Source organism: Eublepharis macularius, chromosome 17, assembly GCF_028583425.1.
Source record: "Eublepharis macularius isolate TG4126 chromosome 17, MPM_Emac_v1.0, whole genome shotgun sequence".
Classification (NCBI taxonomy): Eukaryota; Metazoa; Chordata; class Lepidosauria; order Squamata; family Eublepharidae; genus Eublepharis; species Eublepharis macularius.
This window is the reverse complement of record NC_072806.1, coordinates 12,106,688-12,120,317: the sequence shown is the minus strand read 5'-3', so window position 1 is coordinate 12,120,317 and position 13,630 is coordinate 12,106,688. Positions and strand designations below refer to the sequence as shown.

At 45.7% G+C, this 13,630-nt stretch overlaps 1 protein-coding gene across 2 annotated transcripts in view; it reads right to left on the bottom strand.

Moving 5' to 3' along the window:
* Positions 1 to 13,630, bottom strand: part of VPS13D (vacuolar protein sorting 13 homolog D) — a 140,956-nt gene that overhangs the window by 70,563 nt on the left and 56,763 nt on the right. For both annotated transcript variants that reach the window (XM_055000952.1, XM_055000954.1), the window contains 10 exons: positions 13,535 to 13,609; positions 10,236 to 10,341; positions 9,733 to 9,885; positions 9,210 to 9,345; positions 8,160 to 8,207; positions 5,171 to 5,321; positions 4,603 to 4,813; positions 3,106 to 3,353; positions 1,728 to 1,919; positions 236 to 362 (listed from right to left, as the gene is read on the bottom strand). In XM_055000952.1, coding sequence (XP_054856927.1) covers positions 236 to 362; positions 1,728 to 1,919; positions 3,106 to 3,353; positions 4,603 to 4,813; positions 5,171 to 5,321; positions 8,160 to 8,207; positions 9,210 to 9,345; positions 9,733 to 9,885; positions 10,236 to 10,341; positions 13,535 to 13,609 — 1,447 coding nt within the window. The remainder of the gene's footprint in view (positions 1 to 235; positions 363 to 1,727; positions 1,920 to 3,105; positions 3,354 to 4,602; positions 4,814 to 5,170; positions 5,322 to 8,159; positions 8,208 to 9,209; positions 9,346 to 9,732; positions 9,886 to 10,235; positions 10,342 to 13,534; positions 13,610 to 13,630) is intronic.

Here is a 13,630-nt window from a genome sequence, read left to right as displayed (position 1 = left end):
CCAGGAACTTCGTATCAACCTGCAGTCCAACTGCAAAAGGGTAACACAGAATCAGAAAAGGGCAACTGAAGCCATCAGGAGGTGGAAATGCCCCTCATCCAAAGACCAAAGTCTTCCATGTGCTTCTTAAATTTAAAAATAGACGACCAACAGAGTTTATAAAATAGTAGAAAGGGAGAAACTTTTTCCTGCCTCCCTCATAACTAGGGAACTATTCAGCGAAAAAAATACGTACAGATTGGGCTGTTCCTTATCGGCATAACAGAATAGGAGAGGACTCAAGCTTCTGGCTAGTTCATGTTCTTCAAACTGGCCGGCCGCATCAATCTTGGCATTGTCCTGCCTGAAGATCAGGGGCAACCCTTAAAACAAATACACAAACCAATAGGACTGAGTTAGCTTTTCAGCCTGTACCTGGACATAAAGGTGCAAGATCACCTGCTTAACCAAGATTTAGATGGAACACCATGTTGGAAAGCAAGACATCTAAAAAGTATCATCCATGTTTGTTCTAAAGCAAAGAGTCCAGTAGCACCTTTAAGACTAACCCACTGGTCGTCTTAAAGGTGCTACAAGACTCTTTACTATTTTGCAACTACAGACTAACACAGCTAACTCCTCTGGATGTCTGCTCTAAAGCAATTCTCAATATGATGCAAGGTTGTTTGGGGGGAGGGCTTTATTCTATAGACTTTATGTTTGTACTCTCTCTTTCAGCCAAACAATTGACAAATACCAATTTACAAAACTATCGCAATACACAATTCAAAGCAACTGGCAGAGTTGCATCTTAAAGACAGATAAGGGCTTCTAGAAAAAGCAGAATCCTTGCCTAAGCTACAGAGAACACATTGTTCAATAGTTGAAGTAAGGCCTTGGAAATGGGGAACAGAAGATTAAATGCATTTGCCTTCATCCCAGCTCCAAAAGAATTCCGCTTTAGTCCTCTCTGCAAACACTGTGGCGGCTGCTGTTGTTATCTACAAGAGCCAATTCTACATGGGTACACTAACTCATGATTCTAAGATCAATTAATTCTTTTAACATCTATTAGCATGCTGTTTTATGTGCTTTTATATCCTGGCTTGCTTTTATGAGCACGTTTTTAATTGAGTTTGTTTGAGCTATCGTATTATCCACTGAGACCATTTTATTGATTTTTAAAAAACAGTATCATTCGTCTTATCTGTTTGCACTGAATTAGCAAGCTGGTATACACATCTTTGGAATAAACAAATATTGTTTTCAAATGAACAAATTGCTGCTGCTGGCTAATAGCTTTTTTAAAAAAAAACACATCCCAAAAAATGATTCCAGTCTCTCTATGACCATGGTTTTAAAGAAGATTTAAGGTAGCTGACAAAAAAGCCAACGTGTCATTATACTGAGTAATTTCTGAGTTCCTGAACAAGCTGATATTATTCTCCTTAGCTTGTAGTTATTATCCTATAATAACTAAATCCTATGGTAACTAAATACAACGCAACACAACACAATATTGAAATTGCTAAGACAGGGTGCAAACCAAAACATATCTGGACTCAAACTAGGCAATGGTACCCCAATCGCTCATGGAGATAGACACTTTGATTCCCTGGCCTATTTGTGGAATATAAAGTGACTACTGGCCCTAGGTTGCTAAAAATAGGGTTATTGATGTTGGCTGTTTTTAGCATTATTGAAGCAGTGAGTCACCTTCACGATGCTTTGCATAAAGCTCAATTTACCTGTTTTGTTGATAAGCCAATATGGGGCAGCAATAAATATCTTCAAGGACCCTTCTGCGCGACACACAATCCTGATGGTAAGATTCAACAGGCGCTTGTTAACGTCGTACAGTCGCATCCGCACAATATAGTTTTGTGTTCCAGGAGGTATCAAGAGCTCCTTGCAATGTGGAAAATTTTCTAGGGAGAGTCCTGAAATTGGGAAATAAAAAAAAGAGCAGTGGTTCCTTCCTGCCTCTTCTCAGGAGGCATATTTCCCCAGTGGCTAGGTAGATTTCTAAGCCTGGAAGAACTACATAGAACATAGAAAGGATTCCATACACATGCACAAATTCAGCTCGCACCTTCTCCCCACACCAAATTAATACAATTCTAGAACATTAATAATAAGGCAATTACATGTTATAATGTTATAGGACCATTCTTCTTTTACAGTAATCCCTCTACCCGCATTTTAAGACAAGCCAGTGAAGTCCCAGTACCATTTTTTACAGTCCCTAGACCGGCATCCACAGAGAGCAGGGTCTTTTCAGCAACTGCCCCAAATTCTGAGGAACACTTAGGAAATGTGCCACGTTCTAGTGCCTGCCTCTTTTTGAAAACCGATAAAAGATGCTCTTGTTCCTACAGGCTTTTGAGAAGAAGGTATTTGTTGATAGCTGCTCTGAGATTCCCTATCTCTTATCAGGTAGTCTGTGTGTTATGTGCTATCAAGTTGCTTCTGACTTACAGAGATCCTACGAACGGACGCCCTCTAAAAAGTTCTATAATTGACAGAGTTGCTCAGCTCTTGCAAATTCAAGGTCATGGCTTCCTTTACCGTGTTAATCCATCTCACGTTGGGTCTTCCTCTTTTGCCTGCATTTCCTAGCATGACTGTCTTTTCCAGTGAGTCCTGAGTTCTCATCATGTGATCAAACCACAATAGGCTCAGTTTAGTCATTTTAGCTTCTAGGGAGAATTGAGAGTCTGACTTGGAAGTTAACTGATAAGGTATCCCTGGTTTTTATGCTGTACACCCTACTTTGGAAACTGATCACTGAAAGACAGTTTTGCAAGCTTAACAGCTAAATAAATAACCAGACGAGCATGAGCATCAAAAACCCATCTCAAAAGAGGGTATAAAAGGGAAGATGGGACAAGAATGTGACTTTTTAAAAAAACAAAGCACATAGTTGTACTATTCTAAGCTATGTATTCACACACGTGGGGAGAGTCTGTTGATTCTCTTTCTCTGATTCAATATCAACCAATCCCTCACCACATGACAATCTTGTAGAAACAAGTATTGTGGAAGGGTCTATAGCTATTCTGTTATTTTCAAATGCCTTTTGTACCCACCACCACACCACCTCATGGCTTGCCGTGCAGCCTTTACCGAGTTCTATATTCTGCGACGTGTCAGCCGTGTGCAGCGCTGCCTCTTTCCCAGGCTTCAGCGTCCCACTGATGGGCGTCCCTTTAACATAAAACTCGAGCTCACAAGGAAGCAAGTTACAGAGCACCACGGTGGGCAAGAGATAAATGGTGTGCCCGGGCTGCCTGAAGATCTGCTTGGCGCTGTCAGAAAATATGTTGGAGGGCATGTAGTCGGGGTAATTCTCTTTCTTTATGGCGACGCAAAACCTATGGGGAAAAGACAGATGAACATGAAGAAAAGTCAAGGAGCAGAACTGCAATGCTCAACTTACTCTTCCAAAACAAAACTGCAGCATCTGGCATGCGCACATGCACACACACAGAGTGCTCTTATCACATTTCTATCCACCCCTCCCAAGCAGTTTGAGGCAATGTACCGAGTGTCCCGCTACTCCAGTTTTATCCTCAAAATAATTCTCTTAAGTAGGTTAGGGAGAGATGGCAACTGTCCCAAGGGCAGCTTCAAGGCCAAACAAGAATTTGAACTTAGGACTCCCAAAACAAAGTCCAGCACTCTAGCCGTTGCACCACACTGCCTCTTGCCTACTGGGGTACCCAACTGCTGTCTCCAAGTGCCAAATCTCTTTACCAACAGCAACTCTTTGGCCCTGCTCAGCAGGCTGCTGCAACTGAGGGCAACTGGACCTTCCCTAGCCTCCAAACAGGATTCTCCTAATATGCTACTTTCAGAACTATAACTCGTGGCAAAGTGTCTCTTTCTCAATGCTGCTTCATGAGTTACATTTGCATATTACCCACATATCTTCCCGAACTCCCCCCCCCCCCACACACACAAAGACCTATGTTTAATTTAGCATTCCATTCCCAACACTGCCTGAACTTCTTAGCACAAACTGGAACTGGATAAACAAGGCCTTTCCCAGGAAACCTGGCCCAACCATTCAGGAAATGGCAGAGCACCTACAAGGTTCCTGGGAAACTGCAGGGGCCTCCAGAGCAATCTTCCATTTCCTAATGGAAGCATGTTCTCAAGTGCCTAAAACTGATTACAGGACCTCTGCCAGACCACGGGCCTTGGCGCGCACCCCACCATGCCAGCCCCCAAACAGTCCAATTCTGTGAATGTATCCCCCTTAGCTAGCCATTCAGCATGCAGGAACCATTGCTCTTGTTAGTTTGGACTTCTGATTCTTGAACGTTTTCCAATGATCACAGAGTTAACTGGTTAAGAGGTGGCCGAGCTTCACCTTCCTTTCTATTAAAAAAAAATCCATGGCTGTTATGTTCTTGTTTTCTCCCACAGCACAGGAAATCCCAGTAAGAGTCTCTGATTCCATTATGAAAGAGCCCCTTTCTATAATGTATCTCGGGATATCGGGTTCATTACTTTAGATTAAGCTGCAGGCCTCAAACACAAGTCAACTCTGAGCTGTTTTTTCCTCCCCGTTTTTCAATAGCCCCAGGAAACGGACAGAAGAAGGCAAAATTAAATCACCTGAAGAATCGACTGTTTTCAGACTCCATCGCGTGACACTCTCGTTTGCTGCTGCTGACCTCTGAGGCCTTCTGGACGTTCGTCCAATGGATTGGGGACTTGCAGAAGAAGACACCCATTCCCTTGGGCCTGGCCTGCAAGCGCCAGGAGGTAAGATGCAGAGGAACAGCAAAAGAATCCCCTGGCATTACCGAAGGCAGGACGACGGGTTCTGCAACCAAACGAAATATACTGCTTGACCTTCAGGGCGTGTGCTTTCTTCCATCTCCCTCTCTCCCAAATATGCCCCCCCCTTTTCAATGTTACCATTTGAGAACAAAAATACACTCTCTGAAACAGGCGACATCAACCTTTCCAGACCTGGGACCCACCCACCTCTTTTATTTCCCAGGTGGCAACGTGAGAACCACTTTTTTTCTGGTTCTCAGTTCAGTCTGTCCTCTTTTGTATCTGACAAAGGGAGCTTTGACTCTTGAAAGCTCATCTCCTTGACATCTTGTTGGTCTTTAGGGTGCAACTGGATGTGATTCTTGCCCCCCCCCCCTTTTAAATGCCTTAAACGACTCACTGTCCGGAGCGGAAGGACTATCCAGTCTCAGCTCCATTGGAATCTCCAGCTTGTTTCTCACAATCAAGGCTGAGCGCACCGTGATCACCTTCCGGGCGCTGCCTTCCATGGTCACTGCAAAGACCACTCGAACCGGAGGCAGCGAAGAAAACTGCAAACACAGGAAACGAAACAAATGTGGAGACCGTCATAGAACAACTCTGAAAAAGCTACACCGGACAATGGTATATGGACGTATTCTTTTGATTCATCATCTGCTACATTTTTATCCACCTTTCCTCCAAGAAGTTCATGGGACTGGACATGGTTGCTCCTCTCCTCCATTTTAACCAATGGTCACCAGGGAGCTTCATGGCTAAGTCATGATTTGAATCCAGGTCTCAGCCCAACACTCTTATCAATAATGTATCTTGCTGTGCCAAACTTGCTAATGCCAAGCCAAACTGTGAGGGGAGACCCCCAAAATCCCGATTCAAGACTCTGGATCTTTATTAAAACCAAGGCAGCAAATACTGGCAAAAGCAAGAAAAGTTTATTAGAGAAAAAGACACCAATAAACTGATGCGCTTCAGGCAAATCTGATAAAGTGCACATCTTACAAAGTGATCGCCCATTCTTATACCCTCTTACAAACAAAGTCATCAGAAAATTGTTTACAAAAGCAAGATAGTTTAAAGAAGATTAAACGAGGTTAAGCCAGGAATTTTCTAAAAAGTTGGCAGGTCATATAGAAGAAAGGGGTGACATTTGGCACCCATTTAACACCTCTGGTTATTTTTAAGAGGGGCACATCCGTTGTTGTTATTATTATTATTATTATTATTATTATTATTATTATTATTATTATTATTATTATTATTATTATAAACTGCCCATCCTCAGGGGCTCTGGGCAGTGAACAAGTTAAAATCAATAAAAACAAGAAAACAATAATTCTAAAATCAACATACAATAAACAATAATAAAATAAATTAACCAAATACATTAAGATGCAATGGTGGGGAGACCCCACCCCCACCCCAAAGGTGGGAGGCCGACATGGCACCGCCCCCTTCAACCACCGAATGCTCGGCGGAACAGCTCTGTCTTACAGGCCCGGTGGAACAATAATACGTCCCGCTGGGCCCAGGTCTCCATTGACAGAGCGTTCCATCTGGCTGGGGCCCGGACTGAAAAGGCCCTGGCCCTGGTTGAAGCGAGGCGGGCTTCCTTAGGGCCGGGGACCACCAGTAAACATTTATCCGCTGACTGAAGCGGTCTCCGGGGAACATACAGGCTAGCACATCAAAGCCATAGCATCGAAATGTTTTGGATGCTATGTCCTGCTGTAACCCCAAACACCTCTTTGTTTTACTTATCATTTACCTACGTTGCAAACTTCCTAGAAAGAAGCAGTAAAAGTAGGGGAGAGGGCAATTTAGCAAGGAGGCAGCTGAACCTCACACCCATAATGCCCTAAAAAAGAAACCGGAGAAGGCTTATGGCTAAAGCTTTATAATTATGAAAATTTCTCTAACACAAACCAAAATTGGGCTCGCTTAAGTAGCTGGCCGGGCAACCCTGTCCTAAAACCACCAGCCTATTATGCAGTTAGCAAAATGATCAGGGAGGGTGTCGGACAGTATTATCCACTTTGGCAGCAGTTCTCCATTGTCTCAGAGGGCAGTTTTTCACATTTCCTACTACCGGATCCTTTTAACTGGCGACTGGATCCAGACTGTCTTCAGGCAAAATACATGCTCTACCACTGAACCACAGCCCCACCTCAATTCCGTTATTTGAGGGCTGATGACAGTATTTCCAAATAAACCAGAAACTGCAGGCAGCTCTGCTGGTTCAAAGCATTACAGCACTCAAGGTATTGCCAACTTAAACGAGCACCAGCGATCGAAATGAAAAAGGGTCTCTCTGTTACCAAGAACAGGCCGTCCAAAGGGCACAGTCAGCACAACTCTCCTGCTGCGGAAAGAACTAACCTCGCCCCCGTGCTTGAACGTGGTGCCGACAGGCACTGACCCAGCCCTCTCTAGCCCACGCTGAACTCTGCTGCCAAGGAATCTAAAAACTTAAAGCAATCACAATGCAAATTCAGAGGACGGGAGAGATTTCAAATTGGAGCTGAAGAACAGGCAGCCCGTTCCACAGGAAAACCGCAGCTTGCAAGAACACCCCATATCACGTTAAAGAAACAGACGAGGAAATTGTTTGGGATCTTATTACCGCAAGAAAGTGGCCCGTTTCCTTTTTATCCCCATTTTGCTTTAGTGATTTAAGTTCAAAATGGATTTTTCCTTTTGATTGTATCCTTATACGCATCAAGTGTGATGGATAATTATGACCTTTTGCCTCTTCAATACTTTTGGCTGTTTATAATCTCCTATTTTCACAATAAAGCACAATTTTTTAAAAAATAGCATGTGGCTCGGACAATTTCATAGTCAAAACTATGAGACCCACTATAGTGTCAGACTAGAATCTGGGAGATCAGGGTTCAAATCCCCACACTGCCAGGAATCTCACCTTGGGCCAGTCATTTTCTATCAGCCCAGCCTGCCTCACAGGATTGTAGTGAGGATAAAATGAGGAAAGAACCACCGACACCATGCCCAAGCACTTCGGCAGAAGGGGTGGGATAAAGATACATTCAATAGATGAGATCAGGGCTCTTTTTCTGGGAAAAGAGGTGGTGGAACTCAGAGGGTTGCCCTCGGAGAAAATGGTCACATGGCTGGTGGCCCCGCCCCCTGATCTCCAGACAGAGGGGAGTTTAGATTGCCCTCCGCGCCGCTTGGCGGTGCGGAGGGCAATCTAAACTCCCCTCTGTCTGGAGATCAGGGGGCGGGGCCACCAGCCATGTGACCATTTTCAAGAGGTTCCGGAACTCCATTCCCCCGCGTTCCCGCTGAAAAAAAGCCCTGGATGAGATCATATTCAAAACTGATCCTGCAAGGAAGGGAAGACAGTAAAAGGTAAGCGAAGCACTACTCACATAAACATGTGGATGGATGATGTTTGTTCTGCTAATCGGGCTGCCAACCTGGGAAGGAAATTCAGAAATAAAAATCACAGCGCTTGCTACAGAACCTGTTGACACCCTCTACATTTCTTGAATGTGCAATGAAACTCAAATGACTACCCATATCAGATAAAACTGAGAACGGTCTACCTTCTGCTTTTTCCAAAAGCAAGGAAGACATTATGTTTTTAATCTGTTTTGGTGTATTGCCGAAGGCACCTCAGTGTGACACTGAGAGATCTCTGTCTTTTGGTGCTACACCTCTGAAGATGCCAGTCACAGCTGCTGGCGAAACGTCAGGAACTACAATGCCAAGACCACTACAATGCCAAGACCACGGCTATACAACCCGGAAAATCCACAACAACCATTGTTTTGGTGTAGTTTTAAACTTTTTTTAAAAAACCCTGTAACCTATGTATTGGCTGAGGGTGCAGCATACACGTGATACACTGTCAAAATAGAAATTAATTTCCTCACTTTCCTCAGAGGCATTCAGGGATTCAATAACAATTCTACTTAAACTATTTATTACCTTGCACACGTTATTTTCTTTGTTCCCAAGGCCACTTCCAAAACAATTAAAACCAGGCGTACAAACAAACAAAAGAAAAAAAATAAACAGCCATTCATACCACCAGCAAAATTTGCTCACTATGACCAAATAAACATGAAGAAGCAGAACAGGAAAATAAAAATAAGCCTCTTAAAAGCTTGAGAAAACAAGAACATTTTCACCTTCTACTCAACTAGCTCGGCCACAAAGAGCCTGCAGCAGTGAGGGAGTGCCACAGATTAATAGAGTTGGGTCAACTTTCCATGGAGGAACCTCTCGGCCAATTACTGAACCAAGGTTGTCTTACTCTCAGCTTGGCAAAAGGAACTGAAGGTCTTTATGAGCAGTCACTTTTTCATGGAGGGGTGGAAGAGATCCCCCATCCCCCCACAATCCCACCGCTGACAGAAGAGATTGCAATAGCATTATCAGCAACAACAAAAAAGGCACTGGAAATCAGAACTTACGGTAGATGAAGATGTGCTCTTGTCAGGGGCCGCATATCGGAAAAAAATTCCCACTTTGTCGACTGATACCGGACTGACTTGCTCCCAGCCGCTTACTCGCACCTGCAGCTGATGAATCCTTAAGTCGTGTGTGTGTCTGGCAGAGCAGAATAAGGCAAAGACCAGCATTTATTTATGTCATTTATAATCAGCCTTTCTCTCCAATGGGGACCCAAAACGGTTTATGTTATTCTCCTCCACTTATCTTCACAAGGTTGCAAGATACGTTAAACTGAGAGCGTGTAACTACCCCAAGGTCCCTCCATGGCTTCTATGGCAATGTGAGGATTCGAATCTGGGCCTGGGATTTGGGGAATCCCCCCACGTTCTCAGGCAGAGATTAATAATTGGAGATGCCAGGGATTGAATCCGGGACCTTCCTGAATATGCCGCCCCACCCCCCAAGCTTCTTAAGTAAACTTCCATAAAAACGCTGTTCCTGAAGTTTTAAAACGTGACCGCCACACGGATCACAGTCCTTCACCTGTGCCTCAGTTTCCCCCTGGCTTCGAACTCAAAAGGAACTTCTTCGCCTGTCAGGACTTCCCGCCACTCGCTGACTTTGTGCGCATCATCAAGAAACGTCCCGTTTTCCTCCGGAAGGACGCCGGGGCTTCCACTGTGAGACAGTGCGGCACTAAAAGCAGAGTCACACCAAACTGTCACATTTTGCAGGAAGTCGGGCAGCTTAGCAAAGCATCTTAGTTATAAACACATGCATCTTAGGCATACACGTGCCTCTGGTTTACTATGATGTTGACAGCTTCTATTTGCAACTTTCTTTTCACTCCTTGCATGAGTTGTAGTGCAGATGCTGCGGCGAGCTAGCCATTATATGCATCATTATAGTAATCCACCAATCTACTTACAGCACTCTTGAACCTTCCTACCCCACAGCAGTTTTTAAAATGTGGAATGTAAAAAGGAAAGTCCCCCGATTTTCTCGAAGCCTCACCCCTCCATCATTCCTTGCCCAAGATTCCTTACCGGGTTGGAGTGGTGGTTAAAGTGGCGAACCAGAGAGTGCAGCCGGTGTGATTCCGCAGGGCGAACGGCACAAAAGGATGCCGGCGCTTCGGAGCCTTCATTTCAGCTGCAAAGGGACAAGAGGAAAAGAGTTAGAGGCGTGGAGAACACAGCCACACGGTCCTTTTACTTCACTTCCAAGAATCAGACCCTGCTCCATTATCAGAGGTGTTCCCAGCTTCACCAGCTGAAGGCAAACGGCTACATTTTTTCAGATGCCGGGCCACCCTCTTCCCCAAATTCCTAGTCAACCGAATTGCATGCTCATAGTCCCTTAGTCCACTGAAAACTTCATGTCTAAGACTCTGATGCTGGCAACATTTTCCCTGTCGACTTGAGGCATGGGCTGAACAAACAGTATGCCTGGCTTGGTTTTATTAGGGACTTGCCCTAAAGATCCTATTGCTTTAAAAACAGAATTACAGCACTTCGGTGTAACACGTCAGCTTGCCAGCTGCCCGGAGAAGAAAAGTCGAGCTTGCCAACTGCCCATTAGGTTCCAAGGAACAGGACAGGTCTCCCCTCGCCCCCCCCCCCCCCAACAAGCCTAACGGAAATTCATCACAGTTCTTCAGGTATTTGAAGTGCCAAGCCTTTGGTTTGGCACTGAGTCCGAACAGAGCCAGTTGCCTGTTCAGGCTAAGTAGAATTCTCCTCTCTCTAAGACACCACCTGTGTTTCTTGCATGCACCATGAAGAACCCTTGTCTGTAAGGAACTGGACGCTGCCCCCAAGCTCTGCACTGGAGGCACCACTTTGCTGCCAGCTTCAGCTCTTGGATCAGAGTGTTGATCTGGTGCAATGCTCAATACAGTGAGCAGAAGAATGCTGGAGAGTTCTGAGCACAGGCCAGTCTGTAGGCCGGCGTCCCAACTTGGGAAGGTCTGCCTCCTGCCAGGCAAGCCAAGAACACCCCTCTAGATGGAGCAAGGTCCAAAATTACTCGGGAGTTCACAGCCCTGTGAAATAACGTCAGATGGGGATTGTCCCAGCCACTGGTACAGCCTTCATAGAAAAGGAAGCAGCGCCCTGTATTCTTCTTCTTCTTCAAAAGCAGCTGTTTATCACCAGGCAGCAGAGCAGCTGCAAACGCCACCCCCCCCCCTTTCCCAATGCTGGCTCACCCACCTTTGGCTTTCAACCAGAGCTACTGCTTTCTCTACTCGACCAGGAGTTGGATCGACATTCGACAATGGGCAAGAAAAGCCTTCTGAGTTGCCAGAGGCTGCGGCTTCGTTTCGTACTTTGTCTTTACAATGATGCTGGGAAGCCCCAGATACGAAAGGGCACCGCCGGCTGGCACTCAACCATGTCTGTGCAGGGGCAAACCTTGCTGAATGCCAGTGAGCAGCAAAGGGGCTCAAAGATCAATGCCCACTGATCCTGCTGCCACCATTTCCCAGTATCAACTTTTTGTATCTTCTTTTCCCTGAACTTCTAGGTGAACATATCTGATCGTGTGAGTCCAGGCTAGTCATGCCCACGCTATATATAATAGCAGTAACAACAACAACAGTGTGCTTATATACCACCCTTCTGGACAGAGTCACGTTCACTCAGACCCGTGAACAAAGTCAATGTTATTATTATCCCCACAATCCAGCTGGGGTGGAGAGGAGTGGCTTACCCAAGGTCACCTGCAGAGGTCAGTAGTGGGATTCGAACCAGCAGAGTACTGATATGCAGCCCAACCACTTAACCACTCTACTACAGCAGCTCTTCTAGACAGATTAGTGCCCCACTCAGAGCAGTGAAGAAAGTCAGTGTTACTGTCATCCCTACAATACAGCTGGGGAGCTGGGCTGAGAGGAGTAGCTGACCCAGGCCACATGGCAGTAGCGGGAGTCGAACCAGCAGAGGGCTGATTTGCAACCCAACCACTTAGCCACTACCCTACAGCAGCTCTCAACAGCTGTGGCCTTCTAACCTGCTGCTAGGAATTAACAGGATCATTAAAAGCCGCCTTCCAGCCCAGAGCACTCATCCACAGTAAAGGCTATTTATTTAGTACATCTCCTTTTCAACCTAGTGTATTTTTAACCCATCTCTTCCTCCAAGGAATTTAGAGCAGCATAGTGATTCTTGTTCATTTCCCACCGGTTCTCCCTATCTTCTCCTTCGTTTTCTCCTTGCTACCTTGGGGAGGGGCGGTGGCTCAGCGAAAGAGCCTCTGCTTTGCACGAAGAAGGTCCCAGTTCAATCCCCAGCATCTCCAGTTAAAAGGATCATGTGGCAGGTGATGTGAAGGACCTCTGCGGGAGACCCTGGAGAGCCGCCGGCAGTCAGAAGAGACAAAACTGACCTCGATAGACTGATGGTCTGATTCAGTATAAGGCAGCCTCATGCACGTTCACGTGGACTGCCCCGTGAGGCAGGCTGGGCTGAGAGAAGGTGATGGCGCAACGTTCACCCAGCAATGTTCACGGCAGAGTGAGGATTTGAACTCGGGTCCATCCAGGTCCTTGTCCAAAATTCTAATCACTCCACTCCACTGACTCCCCAGTGTTTCTCTGCATGGCTTTCGGTTCTTGGGTTGTTCCTGGCCAAACACTTCCCCGCCACACCCCAAACATTGTTTCATTCAAATGCATTGCAAAGCCCAGTAAACTTTAATTAGAGAAATTCTGAAACCGATGATGGTACCGAGCCAGTTCACTGGAACCTAACCTGTTCCTTAAGGCACTCGTACAGTTTTTGGAATATAGGACTCGTTGTGTGTGAACCCGTGAAACAGCCATGTACAGAGATAGTACATCTAGCTCAGTATTGTGGGCTATGACTAGCAGTGGCTCTCCAGGGAGTCAGGCGGAGTAAAGTCTTTCCCAATTGAGAAATTTGAGATCATTTAACTTAAGATACTCGGGGACTGAACCTGGGACCTTTTGCATGCAAAACATTTGCACTACTACTGGCACAACTCTCCCTGTTTCATTTCTAGCCAGTCTCAGCAACTGGAGTTAGATTCATCTTCTTTTTCTCTGAAAAGGGCTACCCCACTTCACTTGGATTATGATCTCCAACTGCAAAGAGCAGAGCAGAGGGCGTTGGCTTCACCTCCTGCCTGTTCACAGATCTCCCACGGCCCATGGCGTGGCCATGCCAAAGGCCCTCTGGGAAGCAGCACTGCTGCACGGTGTAGCACCGGGGTTCTCGACAAACGGAAGCTTGAACGGCACCGAGAGCATTAAAAGCAAGGAAACCTCTCTCCGCAAAGACATTTCTAGCAAAAAGCAAAGCGTCTCAACTCTGCAATACAGTACCTCTAGCATACATCTGGTGCTCTAGGTTAGTCAGACTGGCTGTGCTCCTAGTTCTAAGGTAGACAAGAGGAAGGCCTGGCAGACAGGAAAGATAAC